The sequence below is a fragment of the Bombus vosnesenskii genome, unplaced genomic scaffold (assembly GCF_011952255.1).
Source record: "Bombus vosnesenskii isolate JDL3184/JDL3185 unplaced genomic scaffold, Bvos_JDL3184-5_v1.1 scf7180000014105, whole genome shotgun sequence".
Classification (NCBI taxonomy): domain Eukaryota; kingdom Metazoa; phylum Arthropoda; class Insecta; order Hymenoptera; family Apidae; genus Bombus; species Bombus vosnesenskii.
In genome coordinates this window covers 2,415,085-2,439,353 of record NW_022883371.1, presented here as the reverse complement: position 1 = coordinate 2,439,353, position 24,269 = coordinate 2,415,085, and the positions used below count along the sequence as shown (strand labels likewise).

Genomic DNA, 24,269 nt, shown 5'->3' with positions numbered 1-24,269 from the left:
AAATTTTCTAAACTTGAAGAAACCACGAAAGATTCAAGCTTTTATTTTATGCCAAAGTTCATAAAATATTAAGAACATTTTTGGTACTTAAATCAAAAACAAGATCGAAGCGTAAAAATTTTAACACCGCAGCAGTATTGACGAACAAAATGATGGACATTTAATCAAAAAAGTAATACCATTTAATCCAACAAAACAAAACCTATTTAATTTACAAATTAACATTCTTGATTCCCCTGACAAAATTTCACGAATTCATTGGCACACGGAAATGGTAGCAAAGTTAGTCGACAAAATGGCATCCGCCAACAGAAGGAACCATCTCTGGCGGCAGTTATAAGCGAAACAAATGGCGTTTCAATTTCGTGTCTGTGGCATTTTGACGCGAGCAAATTGTCTCGATTAAAAAATTCACATGACATTCTCGACAATGACACGCGAGCAGTCGCTGGAAAACGACGAGGATTCGGGACCTCTACGCCGTCACTCTGGAAAACTTTGTTTTAGTGGGAATGCAAATGGGGAGCGTCTATCGTGATTATATCCGGCTTAAAACACGGTCACCTTTTTTGTGTTGTAAAAATCGCACTCGTTCTCGCTGCGCCAACACCGAGCGCGTAAATTGTTCTATAAAAAAAATTAAAATTCTTCTCGTAATACCTTACGGACCACAGATATGCTAGATTCAGCTATGATAAAATGAATGGAGAAGCAAGTATAATAGTTTATATGAACAAGATTTTACTTAGTGTCTAATTATTCGAATTCTATGTAATTGAGCACTAAGCTAAACATCACTCTTCTTTATTTTGACGATTAACGAATATTAGCAAACAAAATATATTAGCAATTAAATTAGTACGCGGTGGCTTTTTAAAAGCAATATTAACAAAGTAATTAATTGAAAAATATTAATAAGAAAGATAGAGAATATCTCCGGTAAACTGAAATACTTTACGATGAAATCTACGGATACAAGAATCTGAAGACTCGTATTAAATTTATTTTATGTAATTTGCGCTACTCGGTAGTTACTCCCGTTTCTCAGTTGATCATATCTACCTCTCCCCCGCCAATCTAACAAATCTATATATATAAATATATATATATCAAACACATCTTTCTCTGCTCGAGACTACAATGGAAACTACGCCTGGAAAAACTTCGATAAAGTCCATAAGGCGTTACGAGACTCGTAAAAAGGAAAAAGAAGCTAACAACGAGTAAAAATAAAGGAATCGAAATCGTACCATCGTACGAAAAAACCATGAAATCGTTAGAGAAAAAGTGAAGAAAAGTGAAAAAGTACGATACAAATATCGAAAATTGCATCAAAAAAAAAAAAAAAAATAAAAAAATAAAAAAAAGAATAATACACGGCGTGCAAGGATAACTTTTTCGTTACGCGTACAACGAGAAAGAAAAAGAGTAGGAAAAGAAACGAAGGGACAGCCGAAAGGGAGAGGAAAAACAGAAAAGAGGAGAAAGAAAGAAAATTAATTCCAGAACGATCCGGTACGAGGGAGGGAGCTTGCTAAAAAGGACAGCATAAGAAAAGAGAATAAAAAGAAAGACAAGCGACACACACGCGAGGCGGGATGTACGCGGATTCCGAACGCATCCTCCAACGACCGCATACGGTGTATACAATATTCAAAAGTGCGTACAAATATACATATATATATGCATATATACGCGTGTATAGACCGTTACAAACATGATAAAAGGTAGAGAAAAATGAAGCCGGCCGCAGAGCGGTCGTCATCGATAAAAATCAACCAAAAAAGATATTCTCGTGTGTAAAAAATATCGACCCCTCTCGTCTCGTCTCGTTTCGTTTCGTTTCTCGCTTCATTCATTTTCTTGCTTTATTTTCTCGTACGTTTCTCTCAGATTGAGTAGCATACTTTCCTGTCTCCGTTCTCGGACAAATTACTTTGCCCCGATACGATTCAGCTATCAACGTTCTCGCGCCGCTTTACATCCCCTTTTCTCCTTACATGTAAGAAAATCTTCATAGTAGCTGTTAATCGTATTGAAGAGAACAGAAATCTATATTTCTCTAAATATAACTATTAAATATAATATATTAAAAACAAGTAAAAAAGAAAAAGAAATCAACGATGGAAAGCGTCGCGATCACGCATCGTCGTTTCTATCTAATTATATCTATTTCCCTCTCTCTTATCCCTCTATTTCTGATCCTACTACAAACTACCGTTCTCCCTGTGTTTCTCCTAGTCTCGGTCGCTCCTAAAAACTCGATCTACATCGAGCAATGTCACCATGGAAAATGACCAGTCATATTCTCTCTCTTTCTCTCTCTCTCTTTTTCTCTTTCTCTCACTAACACACTCACTCACTCACTTACTCTCACTCTCATTCTCACTCTCACTCGCTCGCTCGTTCATTCACTTACTTACTCATACGCACTCTCTCATACACACACACACACACACATTCTTTGCCGATCTCTTTGACATCCTTGCCGACACGATGAATGCATCACCGCGGGTATAGGCACGACCTCGACAATCAGAACGAACTTACGTGTGGGAACGGAAGATCCGTCGCACGCGCGCGACGGCTGATCGGCCACGATTGAGGGAGCACGATGCGAGATATCCTCTTTTCTTCGATTCCCCTTTTTTCCTCCATGCTCTTTCTTCCACGCTTTCTTTCCTTTTCTTTGTCTTGCTGCTGCTGTTGCTGTTGCTGTTGATGGTTGCTGCTGCTATTTCTGCTGCTGCTGTTGTTCAAGTTTACTCGGCGGGGGTGGTAACGGAAGATTTTTCGTTAGCGGGTATGTTTGGTCGGAAAAGCGTCTCAACCAAGGCCGGCCCATTGCATAAAATCGGGCACCTCTCTTACGGGAACATCCCTTGCTAGCGCCTTCACCCTCAAGTTCCTGTCATCCGTTAATAGGACAACTTCCCTCCTGAGTCGTCGTGGCTGACCCTCTTCTGTTGAAACGAAAATTCCGGGATTGTTTAGCTTTCCGAAGGAACTGTTGGTTCGATGGTTGCATGGAGAGTGTGACATTCAGGTTGAGATGGTGGGAGTTTTTGTTAGATCATGGAAACGAATTCCTTTTATCCAGAGACACATTTCGTTTGATCTACCCTTCTTAGTTAAAACGTCCTACCTACCATCTCGAAACATCCAAGAAAACTGAAGTTTTATTACTCTTTCTGGCGTCAATTTAGAATATTTATCCATTATTTCGTAACACAATCTATATAATATAAATGTAAAACCACAATCTAAATGTTTTAATATATAGTAGCTCACGAATGTATTTGGATACTTGTAGAGAATTATAAAGAACGAATAGATATTAGATAGGACATTTTAACTAAGGAAGGTAGCGATGTAGTTTCGTTATGTCTTGCACAATCATGCCATGTTCTTGAACGTTTTTCCAATGAAGAAACTTCCGAGATTCAGGAATTCGAAGATAAAACAAAAATTATGTAATAGCAAATTATCAATATTACAAATTGAGACGAATAAGCAACATCCTATCAATTAATAAGTTCTATTCCGATAAAGGCGAACAAAAGTAACGAATAGGTCGATCACGAGACCATATGTACTGTCAACACCGATAACGGTTTATCCGCGAGCGGAACGAGCATTACAATCGGCCAGAGGCGGTATTAATCACCATCAAAGCGTCGGGAAACGCTTGAAACGTGTTCAGAGTACCCTCTGAGAGAAATATGCGCGGTGGCACCGTGTATGTACGTACCTGCATTTACTTGATCTTTGTTACCCGCCTTGCAGAGGCTCAAGCACGTAGCCAGTATTCTGTCATCGTTTCTTGTCAACCCGTCCTGCAACAGAATTACAGATGTTCCGCTTATTATTTTTATAAAATGACACGCGACTCAGCATCGCGGGAATTTAAATTGGCGGCGCTTCTGTACCTTCAAAAGATTCTTCTTGTTAGTTTCAGAATTTTAACCTTTTATAGCGGCACGTGACTTCATGAGTCAGATTGGATTGTTCGAAAAGTTCGGTTGCATCTTCATTATAAATTTGTATTAAATAGTATTAAAGCGTTCGAAAAAATACTGTTCTTAGTTGTATACTATAATAAAAAAAAATTTAAGAGAAACATAAAAAATTCGTTACTGAAACAAATTTCTTCCTTGAATGAAACAACGTTGAGCATCATATATCTAAGAAATTTGGAACTTTAATTGGAATGCTTATTTTTATCTGCCTCATTCACCGAACATGGTATAACGTCATTATTATTTATTATGATCTGTACACTTATTAGTTGCTTTTTTTACTTTATTATTTATTATACTATGTATTATTTGCATTTTCTATATTTGAAGTTTTCCATAAATGAATAAACATCCGCAGTCTCATATTCATCTGCATAAACCAAGCTGATTCGCTCACCTTGTCAACGTCCTCTTCTACCGTAAACGTGCTGGACGTCAGCACAGTTCCTCTGGTGGTCAAGCACCGAATCGCCGGATTTCTGCTTCTCGCGAAAGCCAGAGCTACCTTTGCGCTCTCAGCCACCCTGGCCACGTGTTCTGGATCCAAAGTCGCCCTCGAAGCTGGAGGACAATCTCTGGCGTCCGCACCCCTTGCCAAGCCCTCGAGCTCGTTCAGAACTGCAACAACAATAGAAACGTTTGATTATTGCTACACAGCGGATGTTTATATAAATTCATATCTTTTATATATATATATTTTTTTATAAAAGTTTCTGTGTATATTGCTCAATATATGTACAAACATTTTGGTAATTCACTGTATATAAAAATAATAAAACTATATCATCAGAAAAAATTTGTTGGTATCGACATCTGTATAAATAACAATAAAAAAAAAATAGCGATTTAAATATTCCATTGAACCTCTCTCGTCCAACAAACAAAATATGTTTGAGTTTTTGTATAGTTAGAGAAATAATAGCATTTGTATAAAGAAACGAAGAAAACAGAGAACAGTTATAAGATTAATTTCCTTAATCTTAAAGCAATATTTTCTTTATTATGTTCAATTGTTTCTATAAGTTTCTCTGTCTTTAGGGGGGAGCATGCAAGATACATAAAATCGAGAAAGGGAGGACGGAATAACAGAGGGATGAATCTATTCGTGGGAAGTGGGAAAAGTTTTTTCATCGACGCTGTTACCCAGGGAAAACAAGCGTCAACGCAGAATTTCAACGAAGGAACCTTAATAGTGTTTACTCGGACTTCGCTTGCCCAACCCCCGCTGCGTGAAAACGCCCCTAACGAACTTCCTGTCGAGTCATGCGAGGGTAACTTGGCTGTTGAATGACGCGGATATGTGTGAGACTGCTGAAGAAATAACGATTCATTCTGCTAAATAATAGTTCTGAATGGTTGATTGTATCGCGAAATAAATAAGTAAAGAAGTGAGATAAAATAAATTTTAGGAAGAGGTAGGTAACAACGCATCTACATTCATAATAATATTATACAGAACGTCACTGAATTACAGATGAGAGACATTTAAAATCATTCAAACTAACGATATTAGCTTCTCTTTTTGAAGAAAGTCCCACCGCGCGCAACTGTGACAAAGGTAGCAAAAAGAAAAAGAAAATGGAAGTGAAAGCAAGAAAAATTCATTAAAAAGTTAAAGAGTGGCGAAGACTTAGTGACTTATCTGCTGCACTAACAAATGTTCTATCTGCATCTAAACTAAGATTATCTAACTTAATACATAATATATGCGACATTACAAACTATTAAAATCATCTAATAAACAATTAGATCGAAGACTATCTCTAGATTTCTACAAAGAAATTTCAGAACTTTCCAACTTTGCTTAGAAGATAAAAAAGAACACGGAGAACTTGAAATATTTCAATATATCTCGAAAAATGAAGAAATGATGGATAAAATACTTTACCTAAGTAAGATAGAAAACAGATATCACCGTGCCGCTCGTATTACTAACCAAATTTATTGAATAGTAGGGATGGACAATGAAATATTTTTTTACTTTTTTTACTCAGAAAATTTTATTCAACAATTTAAAAATTTTAGAGTTCTTTAAGAGTGTCCTTTTTAACAATGCATCGATATAATGGCAAAGATTAAAAGATGTAGGAAATGTTAATATAGTCAAGAGTATGCATACCTCATGAATTGGCAATATCCAATTAATCAGGGATGGATATACGTAGGCAAAAATATTTACTTAGATTCATCCCCTTTTCAGTTGTACCACTAGTAGGAAACATCGTGTATAAATATTGAGAGAATTTCTCGATTTCTTTCGAAATAAAGACGCAAAGGTCATAAGAACAGAATGATCTCGTCGCAAATTATTGATAAACTCGCGGAAAAGCAATTTGGATCTCTCAAATAGGAGAAAGGAATCAGTTTCTCGCAGCACGATGCAAAAAAGAAGACTCAATAAGTAAAGAATCAAATATTTCTGTAAAAAAAAATGTTGTGTAATACGGTTCTGGGTTATTTTTACGACGATTTTCCTACTAATCTTTTTACCTGTCTTTCCGTCAAAAAGAAAGATACGAATATATTAAGAATTGGTATTTATTATTTAATTATTATTTGTTCACTCAGTTTATTTTCAAGTTTATTTTGCAATAATTTATATATTATACATGTCGGGGTAGCGTTGTGAATAGGGTTGTGGGTGTTTGATGAATCTTCATTGGAATTAGCCATCGTTATGGTATAACAAGGTACGGTTTATTAACACAAATATGGATACCACAGACTTGACAATCAACCACGGCGATTAGGCGCTCGCGACACTAGTGACAATGGCCTTAGGTTTGATAACGAATCCGCGGTCAACGGGATGATAGATGTACGTGCTCACAAAATCTAAGTCTGATTCTTCGTTAATAAAACGCGTAATATTCACTGATCGTACGGCGTTACTCTTTCCGTCGATGAGATCGCAAGAGAGAGTGACTTTCCGTCCCGATGATGCCACAGAGGAAAACTATATGGGGTGTGTCTAAGGACACGAGATCCTCGGATTCGTCGAGGAAAGCCTTCGTTCGGAAGGTAAGGGAAATTGGCGTTGCTGCTAGTTGGTCAATCTCCATATCGGTGGTTAGAAAAAGATGCTAGCCGCCCTCAAAGGGAAGTTGCTGGCGGGAACCGCCATTCGTGAGAAAGTAGATTTCCCCTATCTTCCCGTAGTTGGGACAAAGACTGTTTGTCTGTTTGTAGGACTTTAGTTAACTAAATCTTGAGATTTATAACGGGCCCTCAGGCTAGCTGAACATGTACTGCGGAGACGCATCGACATCTAGCAATCATCTTACTCGAAGAATAGGGTCTGCGTGTGGTAAGCTACGAGACAGAGACCGTTGGAATGTTTACTGTCGAGTGTTACAACTATTTCCTTTTTAAGGGAAGCTAAACTATTACTCCATATCTTTGTTACATAAAACGTTCATCCCTTGACCGCGACTACGTTTGGCCACTGATAGTCGCCTCGAGCCCAAGCTCATTATCACAAATCTCGAACAATTACAATCGGACTGGATGATTACAATTGTTTAATTACAGCTATGGTAGATTCTAGATTACAATGTTACGGGATTTTCCCAAAATTCCAGAGGCTCCGGTGTTCTTTCGTCTCCGACATATAATACAATGTAATTTAACGATCTTCCGATTTTTATACTCTATTTGTCTCTTAATTTTTCCAAATGAGTGGAGACTTGTATAACCAGTTTTGGACACCATCGTAAACACCCCAACGTATCATTGGGATCGGGGAAAATCAGCCCCAAAATAGCATTAAGTCCTGCATCGCTGAATTTCCCGACATCACAATATTCAACAAGATTCCTGTTTGCCAAGACATAACTGAGATAATTGGACTATTGGGTAGTGGATCCCAAGGTCCAAACGTCTCGTCCCGATTTTGCTGAAGTGTTGCTTCGATCAGCCGCGAGGTAACACAACATTCGTATGCATTATGACTTTCAACAATTACCATATCAAAACTGTCTGGAGGTATAGACGTGTCTTGCCTGCGATACCTGATGTTTAGGGATGCCACCTTCGGGTACGTTAACACAAATCAGGTCATCGTTGGGCAAAATCAAGTCAGCAATCAACTCATAATACATTGCAACTGGTTTTGGGATTATCATGTCCATAGGAATCAGATTGAGCGCAGATTTCTTTGTTATGACCTTATCCACGATGAAGGCAGGACCAAGTAACACAGCATTCAATATGCTATTGTACAGGTGCTGAAATACGTTTTTGATAGAAGGGACCAAAAACGCAAGATCATTGTATACGCATTTCAATAATAGAGGAAAATGTCGAAAAATCCAAATTATGGCTAGACATACACGGAGAAAAGGAATTGGAATAGTAAGGTCCTTTGCTCCATAAACGTTCAACCTCGTGATCCTCATCCTTCGCGATCTTAGGTATCTTCTGCTGTGCCAGAATTTGTTGTATCAGAATTTTGTCAAAAATTCTGTTTTGTTCAACTCCGCTTATTCTGAGTAATTTTACGAGATCAGAATACCGTTCTGCTTTCTCGACCTGTTTCGACAAAATATGAAAGCAATGAAAGAAAGAAACGTCTTCGTATATTCTGCAACGCAACAATGTTTCGATACACTGTAAAACAATTTAACGAAAAGCAACCGATTGTTACTAGATAACTAGAAACGATGGAGCCGACGACACAGGAGGACCTATACATATTTCTATACATTTCCATCAAAATAGCATTTAATGACAAACAGGTTATTTGCCTAATAAAGTTGGAAATGTTTACTTGATTAATAAAAGATGGAAACCTGTAGCGCCTGCGCTAATAACTGACTATAAAAGATCATTTTTACGAAAATAAGTTAATCTGTAATTCTCGCGAGAAGTACGACCACATCGAAACTTCAAGAATGAAGATAGATACAAAATAAATCATATAAAATAAATCCATTAATTTGGTCAAATTTTTTCCCCAATCATTTTGTATTATTGAATTTAATTCTTCTAACGTCGTAGCTGTGAATTTCAAGAATTTCCTGAATATCTTTTTCATCATTAATCTCTTCTTCCAGAAGATTGAAGTGTTTATAACATTATAATAAACTAATTTTCTTTTCTGTCCTTTCTCAATTATGCAAATTTTTCTCTCATTGCCAATTAACAATTAACGACTTTTATTCTGTCTCCAATTAATCAATTCATCTCTTCAGCAATGTAAGGGTTGGTCGCTGCTAACCATGAAAAAGAAAAAATAGGAAAGCTGATGGTATCGATTGACATTGCTAGTTACTTTCGTTGAGACGAATTGTCATGAAGAATCGGGCTCGATGAACGGCGTTTAAGGGCGCTAATGTTGCGCGAGGAATCTTGAACGAAAAAGAAGGCTATATTCTATATTTCAGTAGCACATGTTCTGTTTCAATAAAATTATTTTCTGATAACGATGTTCAGATCATTTGTCACTCTCACGACCCTATTTATAGCACAAATAGAGCAATAGGAAGGACAAAGATCGAAAAAGCATTCTCCATCGGTCGGCGACCACGAGCCATCGCCCACGTACGGATCGTGGCTGAACAACGTGGCCGTGTCGCGTCGGGCCAATCGCCGACTGTTTCAGCCAGTATACACATGCATTCATGTATGAGCCGTGAGAACCTAACTGTGAACGCAGTCCGTTGTTGGGACCAGACGGATCGTGGCTGTCCGCGATGCGCGACAGGGTCAAAGGGCAGCGCCAGTCGATTTTGCATGAACGCGCACTTTCGTTTTTCCGTGCCACCCGGGTGGCAAAAGAAGACCAAAGAGAGAAACTAGCAAGAGAACTGTCGCCTTTGAAGGCGAGCACGAGAATGATTAAAATATTCATTCGGACACCATCGACTTATTTCTTTCTTCCGATCCGCCTCTCGGAGGAATCGGAGGAATTCTCGGCTGCAGAAGAAGCTCCTAAAGAACATCTTTAAACAAATTCTTTCGGCAAAATCTTTCAACGAGATTTCTGCAATGCATCTCTAGAACGTTCTTTTAGCAATAATTTCTGAAAGAAGATTTCTGAAGAATTTTTTAGATGATGCCCCTTAGACAAACTTCTGACAGAGACTGTTCGGAGAAGCGTCCCCAAGAATTTTTTAATGTAGGTATGGATGTTGATACGCGGAGTGTTTTATTGGAAATTGGATGATATTATCAAGTGAATGAGAAGAATTTCTTTGATTTTGTGGACCTCTTGATGTGATCCTGAGATCGTAACGACACTAGTAAATTACTCCACTTACGATACTTTCCCCATTCCGATGCGGCCTCAACATCACGAATGGAGTTTCAACAACCAATGATCCCCCTCTCGCCAAGACGAGTCGAAGAAACATTTTCTTCCACAAGCCCAAATAAATTAACCCACTGTCGGAGTAGACTAGAACGACAGGAAGGAAGCAAACTTTCATCCATATTCATGAAAAATCAGGGGAAAAGAGTGAACGAGGGTCGAACTGTACCTTCCGGATTACTCGAATAAACTGTTGTCTGCGACGTTCGGCCGCCAAAAAGTTTCGGAGAATCTACAAGCAAACGTGTCTTTTTGTCACGACCCGTTGCCTCTATGTGCTTCCTTCTCTTCTAGTCCGGTCCACCCCCTTGGAACAAGCGGAATCCCTTCAAATCCAATAATCTACTGGCGTATACACAGAAGACGAGGGCCGAAAATACCGAAACGTGGTTTCAACGACAAATACGACCCATTCGAAACATTTTCAATTGGAGATTCAACGACATTCACTTGCTACGATATAAGTGTAAAATTCGATATGGATTCGCAACAATTTCCTCGATTCATCGGCGGATCGGTTAGATTACAAATGCAACGAAACAGATAATGAAAACGCTTGTACCTGTGAATGTATCTAGAAACTTGTATTACACAGTTCGTGACAATCTATGGGGTGGATAATAAGATAAAATATTGACTAAAGTGTTAAAAATTGTCAACAAAGATTTAAGTCTATGATACCCACCATTCATATGGGATGAATATTTCGATAATAATTTGAAATTCATTAAAAATACAATAGAGAATATTAAACCAAATTTTATAAAACATTCCTTAGATAGGATTTCGTAATGGACATTAACGCTACTACTGGCGAAACACAGAATAGTTCGTGATAATGACTGCGCGATGTCTCGAAATTGATTCGCCTGAATTATCGAGCCAATTATCACTAATTTGTGATCGTGTAACAGTGATTGGTGAGCCTTCCATTTTAGATAACCTTGAAATCTCCTGAGTATATTTTATCTCAGAAGAACGACTCACTATTGCTGCTGTTTCACAGAGGTTAGTATAATAATCGATTGAGGTGATTTGAACGTAAAAGTGTGGAATTACAGTATAATTACTTTGACATATTGCATGAACAACCTCTGGCGATCTCTTCAATATCGATAATATAAAAATCTGTTGAAAATTTTGAGGAAGATATATTTCAGAAATTGACACGATTTAATATGACGTTTGCTTATATTAGAAATTGAATAATAGTAAAGAGACTGATTACTCTTGTTATTTTCGCTTGAAGATTCAATTTTCGTTATGTTAGCTTTATATAGAAAAATGTTCTACTCTTTCTTTTGACAGGAAGAAGTTACGACAGTCAGCAGGTAAAACAAAGCAGAACATATTAAAACTACTCTCATGACATAAAAACTGAACTAACATTTATCTCTCTCAAATATTTGTACACTTATTTATGTTAATCAGATTTCAACAATTGAAGTGATTGCGAAGAACACGAATACTTCTTTACATTTTGGGGACCGTCTGCTCTGACAAGCATATAGCCTAAATTCCCGCGTGTTTTTTTGGAGCGAAAAAGAACTTTCCAGGCAATCAATATTATATCTAATATATTGATAACGGTTTCGTATTGTTTCGTGTGAACATGTAATAAAAAAACACTTTCATTCGTAGCATCCGTTGCTTTTTTACTGTTTTACTGTTTTATTTAACGACAGTTAACATTTTTATAGGATACCGCATGATGCATAAAAGATGCGAATTCGCGTCTCCGGTCCCCAGAGTGTTAAGACGCGCGTAAAAGGAATCAAAGAAAAAAATACGATAGGAATTACCGTAGTTCGAATATAAATAGAAAATATAATCTTACAATATCATAAATTATGTGTCAAGAATTTTCATTCTAGGATATCTTCCAAACCTTCATTGACGAAAAAAGAAAATTGCATGAGACAAAAAAAAAAATTTAAAAAGAGTGCAGTAAAAAGATAAGAAACATGTCGGGATTACGATATTCGATCCGATCGATTCGCATCGGGCCGCCTTTTATTTTCGATCCGCGAACACAGACCTTGGGACACGCGTGCTCGGGCACGAGTCACGACCTCTCGCTCGTTATTTATCGACGATTTCATACGTTCTACTTTTTCTTCCTTTCGCGACTTATTTCGCATGGTATTACACACCTCCACTTCGTATATGATAATCGTCGATTGTCCTCAAAAAAAAAAAAAAATTCGCCCATCGCGAAAACCGAAATCAACCGGTTCAGAGATTTTCTTGAAGGAGAATTATTTCGTCTCTTTCTCGTAGCTCAAATTACGTAAATTATGTTTTATATTCGATATTAGCGACACCAATTATTGACATGAATATTAAAAATGGTAAAAGTTACGGTGGATATTAAATTTTACAGTCTTAAGAAATTCTGAAAGATTGATAATACCAGAAGTAGGAAATTTACTAAGCACAAATTGTACTTGGCATACTTGGTCTAAAAAGCAATTAAGAGGAGTCTACACACTTACCTACAAGTGGCACCATAAGCGTGTAAATCGGTTGAGCGCCAGCAATTGCTTTCGCGATATTTTGTAATTGCGGTAGATAGTCGATAAAGCAGTTAGTATCTGGCACCAATTGTCTAGGTCTCACTTCGATTTCCACCGAAACTGAAGACTTTTGCAAGATTTGCTAAAACATAAAAATTCAATACATGAGTCTTTTTTCTATGCCATATTTGTTGTACTTACCTTTCGTAAAGATTTCAAATGCATCCAAAATGCTTTAAACCAATGTTACACCGATTGTAAGAAAAATAGGATGAAATATTTTAACGAAACAGGTTATTATACGCGACGCTTAAATTAAATATGATTATAATATTGACTAGACTGTTTAGTATTCAATACGAAAAGATGACTTTAAGTTACTTTCGCGGCAGCGGTGGTACGATTCCTAGCGCAAATGATTTCCGTAGAAGAAAGAATAAAATAATATAATAAACACATCTCTTCGAATAAATTGAAATTATTGAAGGGAAAAGGAAGAAACGCGAGAAACTAAAAAATGAGACATCTGATCTCCTTCTTCTCTCAGTTCGATCCATACGAATCTTGTACTATTTGTTTAAGGATCGAGAAGGAGGCGGGATGTAATGGAAGACGCATTGGCCATCGATTGAATCCCACGCATGTCCTCATTGTCAGTGAAACCATCGCGTAGAATAATATTGAGCCAGAGGCATAACGCGAATGCCAAGTAGCCATTGTTATACCGAGGGAAACGAAGATAATGGCCCTCTAATGTTGCCCTTGCTTCGTGAAATGATATAGATATAACACTTTTCATGATACTTTCCAGTAATTAGAACGTCTTTTTGAGATTATTCTTCATCAACTCTTAAACGATTTTCTCACACTTCTCTAGTGTCGACTACCTGATGATTAGCGCGCGACTTTCAGACTAATAACTGTTTCCATTTCTAACCACGTATATATAGCTTTCTATGGCGTTCTTCTTTACACTTACGGTTGCAACTGACGGTTGCAGGAAGTAATCGCGACCAGCGATAAGGAAATTGTAATGAGATGGATTTCGAACCGATAAATTTCCGAGAAATTAATAAGGAAAGAATTCTTGGAAAGTAAACAGATCGAAAAAATATGAATCCGACTATTTGATAACATAAATTAGTGATAATATAGATTATACTCCGTTCATAGAATTGGGTCAGTAGAAATGAGTAGAAATAAATTTGATCACTAGTGTTGTTATACTTCTTTATTGATGCTCTAACGAATGATATCTTTTTTATGGGGATCTATCACCCTGGGTATAATAGAATGTAGCCAATGTACCTTTCTAAAGTAATGAAAACAAATTTTCCTTATCGATAACTGTTGGTAATGATTAAAAAATATTTTCATTCCTTATAATAGTTATTCAAACCGGACCGCTTGAAAGTTAATACTTTTTAGTTGTGATGGGCAGAAGTGCCTTGGCTTCCAAGAATGCCTCCCGAAGAGGGAAATATTCCTGCACGTACGATCTCCACGTGCAAATTGCACGTGATGATGTACACGCGCATTTGTTTAGAACAAAGGATGACGTCACGCGCCCAGAGACAAAGCCACGTGTACCTACACCAACTCAAGAAATACAATTCCAAATCAGGCAAAAATCGAGGATCTAACAGTCGAACGGTCACAGACCTATCATTTAGAACAAACGATACAAGAATTGTTATAGAACATTTTACTTGACTATTTTCAGTTATAAAATTAATGCATTCCTATGAACTGTTACTCCAGCGTTTTGTCGATCGTAAAAATCGAAAATATTCACTGCGGCAAGGAATGGCGTCTGCATGACGATGCATAATGAACGAATGTCGTTGAAAATCGTCTCGCGGCGGTGATATTACGAATTCGTAGGTATTTCGAATGGCAGTGAATTCCGGAATGTTAGCTTTCCACGAGCTCGCAACGAACGCACAATACATGATAATTAAGCGCGGAACTGGACGTCTTATCGAAACGTAAGAGATGAGTCGTTCGTTTCGCGTGACACAATCGCAATATCAAATGCCAAAATGTTATAAAGGGTAAAACTTATATCGAACATGTTGCTTGCATATTTGTACGCGTAAACGATATATGCTGTTTATTTATCTCGAGAAAACTGAACCAAGAATAATAAATTCTTTTTATATGAATCGTGCGCAAAATAAAGATTACCATCGCCAATATTTCTGTACGTCATTGTATATCCATCATGTAAATTTTCTTTTAGAGTAAAATATTTCATGAATTGGAAAAATCAACATAGCAGCCAATTGTTCGTATCCCTGTTATCATATCATTTTCGTACGATATATACCAATATTTGATGTTTTATCTTGCTCGAAATCTAACATCTATGATATTTATATAAATTAACCACGTAAGAATATCTTTAAAAAGAATGAAGATATTCTTGAATACAAAGTTCGCACTTGATAATTTTATAAATTCACGGCACGTTTCAACGATTCATATGAAATGGGAAAGATCGTGCCAGCATAACTGGAGTTCCATGTGCAAAGATTTAACCAAGCGGAATTTCCTGGCCAAATTCCATTTTTCAACTTTTAAATAGTCGATAAATATATACCATGAGAGTGCCGCTTCCCAGAACATTGTGATACGCGGCGCGAATTGCGTGCGTTTTGCCTTTGTTCCTTGGCGTTCGTGATAGCACGCGACGAAAGTCGAAGCGGAGTACCGGTCGCGCTTTTACTCCCGTTTAAAGCATTCGCGAATTCCTAAACGATCGAGCACGTACCGTTGTGCCCGTCGCCTCCGTCCGCGTCTTCGTCACTTTTCCTTCGTTCCGATCGTCCCCGTACCCCACGCCGTCCCTCGAGCACGAGTGGCGCGTGAGAACCCGCCTTGAATCACGCACCGCGGCTCCAACACCCACGCATATTAAGCGCGCCTCTAGCCACATTGTAAATGTTCCACGTCCACGTTGACGCGGAAACCTACTCGCGTCACGTTAAGGACAGGTTCACGGTTCAAGAGAAAGAGAGAGAAAGAGAGAGAGAGAGAAGCGTAGAACACCAGACATTGGCCGATCGCGCCAATTTTACCGGACAACCTGTATGGCGAGGCGTTCTGAGAAGTTGGGCGAGTTCGTGCGGTTAGGTGCGGTGGATCGTAACTGGGATCGACGATTGACTGATAAAATGAAGTATCTCGAGAGTGGAATCAGGTACTCGTTGATCGACTAATTGATTTAATCTCTCTTTGGAAATGTTGGCTCTTGGATTTTCTTCTTTTTAGTAGAGCTTGCTCAGAAATTTAAAGTACCTGATTAGTTGGCTCCTATTGTTTGTGGAAACAAAACGGTCATGAAATTAGTTCATATGATGAAGGTTTCATTGTATCGAATTAATTAGGAAGAAACGCTAAAATGCTTTGCTGATAGTGCGAAGGATTAAAATTACCGATTACGCAATCCCGACAACATTACTCTTCTTTTCTTCAATGTTACACACACGACACCTGCTGGTCTCGAATTAGCATAAGCGCGATGGGAACGCGTTCATGGCGTATTCCCGCGCCCGTAAGAAATTTCATTCAACTACCACGGGATGAGAATCAATTAACGGTATCACATTCCAGCGAAACGACACTACACCTACCATAAACGATAAGGTGTACCATAATTAAAAACATAGCCGATCTGTTTGGTGGAATTGGTAACTAGGTCAGAAGGCGTATGGATCCCGATGGACTTCCGATTGAGCAGTGAATAAATGAAGTGCCGAGCAGCGATTACGTTCGAACACGATTACTCGCAATAGTTGCCAGGACTCACCGTACATTCCCGGCTGTCTCGTAATTATAAATTGCAGACCGGAAATGGCATAACCACTCTACCGGTTGGATGGAAGAAAAATCGTTCGAATTTATAGTGCATAGGATTATACACGATCGTTTGAATCGAACGTGTATACTAGCCGAATAAAAAGTATGTTTCGTCGAACGGAATCGTTATTATAAAGCTCGCTATTATAAAAATATGTAGCTCCAAGTAATGTAGAAATCAATATTCATCATTTTTCCGAATTTTGAATCAAATATTTTTTCAGGTTGCTGAACTCTTAAATTTCATTTATGGTGTATTGCCAATGATTGTAACAAAATTGTAAAATTCAGCGCATCTTTGACCTCTTTTAAACCCTTGCTATGGTAAGGTTATATTTTTTATTTCGTATTGCGAGTGTATTTCGTTACACATTTTTTGGAGAATTATCGAAAGATACGAACGTTAAAGAATATATGTAATCCAGATACTAATAACATTAAATTTAAAGAATCCTTACTAATTTTATTGCACACTTGCTTATCGCAAATCGTTGTCGTCATTATCATCCTCTCTTTCCCACAACTCCGCTCTATTACATCTCTATATAAACAACCCAAAGCTTCATCCAATATATACCATCTTCTTACGTAATCAACCATATATACTCAAGTGTATAATCAAACGTGTGCAACAAGCAATAGTAACACCATCCCCGTAACATCCATTACCGAGCCACATAAATTCGCCTGACCAAGCTTCAGATCGCGTCATCCGTTGCATTATCGCCTGGAATTCCTCCGATCAGCTCGTGTACGCGTCATGTTCCGTGCGCTAACTCGTGCGAGTAAGATCGTATCTGTACGTCCTCCGCAGTCTCTCTTATCTGAAACGCCTTAACCTCTCAGAGATAGCGCGCGCAAGAACGCGAGCGGATGAGCTACACCTGCGCGTGCGCGCGTGGACATCCTCCGCGCGCGATCAGCGAACGGACGAACATGGAAAAGAGTGGAGAGTCTACCCGTGCTCCTTTCTCGAGGAAGCGTGTAAATAACCGAGACGCGAACATGCGATCAGCTTTGCGTGATTCGATGGGACACGGTAATTGGGATGACGAGCCTCGTGCAACTGGGATCATGGAACGAGATGCGACGGCAGCTCGTTCATGGCCGCAACGAGATTCGGACTTGATTAATTGTGGCGCATTCTCTGAAGTTCTCAAGTATAGAAACTATTTTATTTTATCTTATTTCATTTTATGTTATGTCATTTTATTTTATTTTTTATTACCTTTACTTGTACTTTCTATATCTTGTAATTTCTACGTACGCCATTAGAGTAGTTTCAAATCGTAGATACAAATACAATTACCACATTTGCGTCTCGTTAGTATTCATTTGAAAATTTATACAACACACATAGATATAAAAGTTTTCCGTAGTTTCAAGTAGACTTTCGTGTGCCAATATACCTATTATAACATTCTACTTCACTTCTACTATCACATCAATCAACTTACTCGATTCTCCAAAAAGCCATTCATACGTCATCCCAAATCCCATGCCGTGCACGGAATAACGATAAACCTTCCTGAAAATAGCAAACGGCGAGAACATAAAAGAGAAAGAAAGGAAGGAAGCAAACCACCGACGAAGAACTAACAAGTATTAAAAAAAGCACCTCTCGTAAGTCCGTCTAGACTTTATTGGCCGCTCCACCCGGCCGTGGAATTAGCAGGCAGAGTTACACGCGCGATATATTAAGGGTAATCGCATTCATAAATGCAACAGTTGCGGCTACAACGATCGGACCGCGTGTAATGGCGCTCGCAAATCAGATCTTCATGCGCACCCACCTCTCGATCGTCTCTTCTCCCCGCAGTCGTAAAGTACGCCCACGCTGAAATCGGCTCTCGACGACAAATACCGGAACACCTGGAGGGGCCAGCTGATGGCTGACGCCACCTCCGCGAGGACCTGTTACACGCCGAACAAGTATCCCGCCGTGTCAAAGTGTAATCCCCTGGGGCCGTACGTTTGCAAAGCGGCCTCGCGGAAAGCTCGAACCGTGTACGCTTCCCAGCGACCCGTAATTTATGCACTGACATCTCTGCTGGCTTGAACTTTTCGAATATCGAGAACGACAAGCGGAAGACGAGCGTGAAATGTTTAAGGGCGACTACATACGGGTCGACTAGATCGGTCGACTAAACTTGGTCGAGTCAGTTAGTCGATCACCGACAAAGTTAGTCGATTAAATTTTTGCTTCCACACAGAGCAACTTACTAAAATTTCTCGCCAATCAATCGCTTAATCCAACCGCTTGTACTCAGCCTAAGCACAACTGTGCACTTTACACGATTTTCGTGCAATTACGGTACAAATTGTGTATCTACATAGAATAGTTTCAAGAATTTTTACTATGAGATACGCGGTATAAAACTTGCCGAGAGCTTACTGTCACTATCCAAAGAAGCTCTCAAAACCGTATTCATTTGACATTTGAGAAATACCTTTTGTAGTTTCTATTTGGAGCTCGCGCCATCGCAATGATATAACAGTATAAAGTATAATACAGACAAGTTTGAAAAAATACTAGATGATCATTACTTTTTAATGTGATATATAATTCAATAACGTGATTTTATATTTCAATATGTCTCACTTGTGTTCGAAAAATTATAACAGTCGATTAATTTTTCTGAAACGTACCATGGAACGTATCGCGTCATTAGTTCCATGTGGGCTGAATCAATAAGACCTGCATTCCTTCCGCTAGCCAACGTTCCAACATCGAACGGTACGTCTGATAAACGTACTTAGAGGCATAAAGAAGGATCGCAGAGAGAAGGCGCGGATAAGCAGGCACCGTTGACGTTTCCACGGCAGGAAGAAGGCAGACCAAGAGCAACAGAGACTCGTAAGACGGAAAGGAGAGATACCAAGTCACGGGGAAAAGCTTGGAAATTAATGGAGGTTCATTGAGGTAGTCCCCGCAAAGAGCGACTAGTTCTACGTACCCTCGACACGAATCCATTCTTCCTGTACAACCTGAAGACACTCAGTCTCCGGCCGTCCTGAGAGTGCTTCGGTGCAACGACGCAAACATTGACATTGTCACGAGCCATACCACACTCTCTCTCTATCCCTCTACTTCTCTCCCTCTCCCTTTCTCTCGCTCTCTCTTTTCTCCGTTCCTTTCACCCCGTTCGTGAACCAGGGATTTCTCCTCGTCACGCTCAATCTTCCTCCCTTCGCGGCTTGGAATCGCGCGATAGCACCCGGCGGGAAGCATCCGCAGTCTCAAGTGCATCCCGACTCGAACAACGTACCACGCGCAACACAAAGGAGTGTTTGCACTGTCGATGACTGAACTAATAGAAACGACGCGGTACGATCCTTCTCGCGTGTACCCTCTTCTCGCCACGGCTGGCCACCAAAGCCAGGAATGTTCGCCAGGTGTCGACGAGTGGGATAGATTTTCCACGCTAGGAACCGTGCATTCCGTAAATGCTTTTCCCTATCCAGAAACACGAATTCTTCCAGGCGAACGTTTCTTTCTAAGTTCTTATTTTATACAGTTTGGTGGAAGCTCGAGTGTGGATGGTTTCAAATCTACTCTTTATTGGGATGATAAGAATAAATAAATCGAAAGATCGTAGTAGAAATCAGGATTCGACGTATGAGATTTATAGCCCCAATTTCTGAACAAGAATTTAAAAATGACACTGACAATCAAATAAAGTATATCTTTCTACGATTTGATAAATCAAGTAATAAACTCTCAACACATTTTCTACATATTTCTATATTAACTTTTCGTCTTAAACCATTTGTAAATTGTTTGTTATATTCTATTTTATTGCAAAAATTAACATTGGCTTGTATCACTCTAATTCTCAGTCAGTCAATTGTAAACGTTTAAAATTTACCTGGTGCTTTCTTAAACGATTCGTTTACCCTGAACCCTACGTTTCATCCTGAATCCCGTGTAGAAAGCGTTCGCGCCACCCTCGACATGTATACAAAGGGCGAAGTGAGTGGTCGATACAACATGGCGACACGCCTGTCCCTGAGATAGCGGAATATTGACCTAGGAGAGGAGTTTTCACCGAATTGGAAAGGAAATCACGCCTTCGACTGTGACACATCGGGAAAAAGTAAATCGTCACCTATGTACACAGGCGACTAGATGGCGAGATGAGTGAAGGGTGCTTCAACAGTCTGAGGAAAAATCTATCGAGAAGAAAAGGTTGCTTGTCGAACGCATCACAGCCAGCCGGCTCTCCTTCCAAGAAAGGTTATACTTCTGATTCGAAGAGATGAGCTCTCTTTAACTCGAAACGAGAGAGACAGAAAAATCAGGAGGTCTGATGGAAAACCGTTTCAGAGAAATTCTATGGCCGTTAACGAAAGTGTCTGTCAGGAATGTTAGTTGAGTTTAAATGATGGATACGTTGAGATCAGAATCAAATCTTAATGCTAATGGAAAGATGAATAATGTAGAAATGGACGAAGAATATTTTCGTGCACGGTTTTAGTTTGGTTCGAAGTTACTGAAACTTTTTCGTATATCTCAAGATATTTTTATAGAGTTTCCTAAATTGTTGTATATATTATTGCATTTTTTTTCGTGTATATATACATATTTGTCTTTTTTATGTGAACGATGGAATGTATAAAATTTAAAGTTATTTCTTATATAGAATATATTATTAATAATTCTTAGTTTTTATATTTATGTTTAATTGTTATCATTTATATTAATCCATTGTGAAAGCAATATTAATATTAATAAATATTTAAATGTATATTTTCTTGAGATGGTCTTCTATTGTTCAGATTTCTATTGTTACTTATATTTCTGTGATACGTCACAATAAATTGTATAATATAGGTACTTAAACATATCAATAAAAACTATCGTGAACTTATTGTAACGAAGAAGTGAAAAAATGTATTTTTATCAAGCAATGATCTTAAAACAGTATTTGTTTTACGAGTTGAAAGTACACAAAGCCAATTTCGTTCCTGTGATTCTATTATCTCGTCTGATGAATCCAGAATTCTTCAATTCCCTCGGTGCTTCCATGTCGAGCTTTTAAATCGATTGCACTCGCAGAATAAGAATCACTGAACCGAATACGCATGAAACGTGTATCGTTCAAAATGTCGTGGAACTCAATCTAAAATCCACGGGAGCAATTACATCCGCTGGCAAGACGAATAAAAGACTGGTTTATATTTGAGAAAATATTATACACTTAGAGATTACTGTTTAGAAAAAATACTTGTGAATATATCTTGGTAACTATAGCCAAGTAGGGGTTGTACGTACATATATGTGAAATTCTACGAAATAATAAAATTCGCGAAGAGTGCCTTTCTACATAATACCTAACTTTTCCACCTTTACGCGTATCCATCGTAACCATAGTTCAAGAGAACCACGCACGAAAAAATTCCAAGAATGAGACAGCCTCCTCCCATTCTCATTCCTCACGTTTCGACACAAAAGAGGAACGCACTCTATAACCCATCTGTCAGAACGTTAGAGCGTAAAACATTGGGAAGAAAAGACCGTGCGGTCCGATCTAAGCCGCCGTGTGCTCCATGAATCAAGCGTGCGGCCAGATTACTCTACGGGGGCGCGTTTCTCCGTACGAGGCCCCAGGGAGAACGAGTGTCTCTTAATGTCGTGGAAATTAAAGATTTCTCTCGTTCCGCAGAGGGGTGAGACCATTAGCCATGACTGCGTTGGGGAACAACCAGCACAATATCCTTCTGCTCAGAGGCCTACCCTTACGTCGGGGTTGACACGCCGGAAAACGTTATCTCGCTGGTGCAGATGACGCAAGGGTGAACACGAGGATGCGAGATCGCCTCCCACGGGATCGTCCGCCCCGTAATATTTCGACCATAAATGTTTGAATATCACCGTGTTGCCGTGCTTTTCCTTTTTGCGAAACGTGCGAGGGTGCCGGTGAGCCGAGGGTGAATGCGCGACGAATCGAGAGAACGCTCGGTTTCATAGGGTTCGCCGCGATGGGATTTTTTTTTAAAGGCCCTATATGGACTCTGCGTTACGGAAAAGTGGACAGGACGAAACGCGCAGACTATCGGATAAAATTAACTAGAAGGATCAAGGATTATCTTTTTCCGCTTTTTGGAGATCCAAAGGTATAACGAGCGACGGTGTTTTGGGGGAAGGATGATCAACTCTTTTGTGAACCAGATGAACGGGGAACGTTCTCGACTAATGTATTGGAGCATTTCGAATAATACATAGCGGTTTTTTCCACGTGGAAATGGGAAATCGTTGCAACGCTGTAATAGGGATTTGGTTCTCTCTGAATGAAACGATATTTTTCCGAGTACTATGGTATCGAGAAATGAGAAGTTAATCTCTAGCAATATTGTTGAAAATGAGAACAAGTTATTAAGTCTACAGCTATACGCCTTTTAAAAGTAGCATATAATCAGATGAAATTCTGCAGACCAACGGTGCAGCTATCAAAATAAGCAATATTTCAATATCTTCCATATTTTATAATAATTTCCAATATTTTAATATTATATCAGTACAGTCTAATAATAATCTTCAACGTATAATTCTCCATTTCTCACTGACAACCAGTCGAATAAATTAATAAATTCCGGTAGCTGTTATTTAATCGCGCGTAAAAACGATTATCTCAACCTGCCTTAATGAATTACACGCGTTATCTACGCTGCTCGCGATTCCACGAAGTCGATCGAGCATTAAAAGACAAACTAGTTTGCGAATCGAAAGCTCGATTGCTCTTCTTTCGTTAAGTAATGCTTAAACGTGAAAATTGTCAACACCGTGCGATTCATTAATAGTTCATTAATAACTGGTTAATATTCGTTAGTAACGTTTCTATCCGTGGCTAATGAAAATGTCACCTATCTACTCGTATAAATTTCTACTCGGGATGCGATAACACCATGACATCTGCTACTTTCAAAGGAACAACAAGTCAAGGTAGCATGGGCGATGTTCTACCGACTGTTACATCGATAAAATTAACTCGTACAACCTAGCCGAAGACAGCAGGTTGCAGTCATGTTATCGAGCATTTGTATTACCAAGGACACCGATGGCTCTTTTAACAACCTAACCACCGCGACTCGCTTCTATTTCAAATCCTCCGCTCTTCCCACCCGTTAACTGGTCACAAGCACGACCGACTCCCACGCTCTGTTCACCCTCTCCCAGGATATTGGAACGCTCGAATCTACCGTATAAAGAACCCAATCCACGTGCAACCAACACCACGACGAATCGATTGTGATCGAGCGGATCGCGCGCGACAATTACGACACTATCTTTGTCGCAAGTGATAGCAATACCTCGCACGCTATCCTGGTGCGTGATCCTCGTTATTATTAGCGGTGCGAGCGATGCGGATCGCCAGTAGCCGGCGGCTGTCCGCGCGAAGTCGCGGTGTACCGATATATGTATACTTACAACCGATGCCCGGCGACGATGGATAATTTATTGCGCGTTCGGCGTTTCCGCGCGATCGTTTAGGCAGGCCCGGCCACCGCACCGGTCGGAATATAAATGGCGGCGTGCGGCCGATTCCCATGCAGAATGCATGC

General features: G+C 39.2%; 1 protein-coding gene across 5 annotated transcripts in view; it reads right to left on the bottom strand.

Annotated features, from left to right (window-relative positions):
• Positions 1-2,804: 2,804 nt before the first annotated feature.
• Positions 2,805-24,269, bottom strand: part of LOC117239690 (telomerase-binding protein EST1A-like) — a 141,554-nt gene continuing 120,089 nt past the window's right edge. For 3 of the 5 annotated variants that reach the window (XM_033505455.1, XM_033505457.1, XM_033505453.1), the window contains 4 exons: positions 12,825-12,987; positions 4,417-4,637; positions 3,752-3,836; positions 2,805-2,963 (listed from right to left, as the gene is read on the bottom strand). In XM_033505455.1, coding sequence (XP_033361346.1) covers positions 2,827-2,963; positions 3,752-3,836; positions 4,417-4,637; positions 12,825-12,987 — 606 coding nt within the window. In that variant the 3' untranslated portion in view covers positions 2,805-2,826. The remainder of the gene's footprint in view (positions 2,964-3,751; positions 3,837-4,416; positions 4,638-12,824; positions 12,988-24,269) is intronic. The other 2 variants (XM_033505454.1, XM_033505456.1) reach the window with 1 other exon arrangement.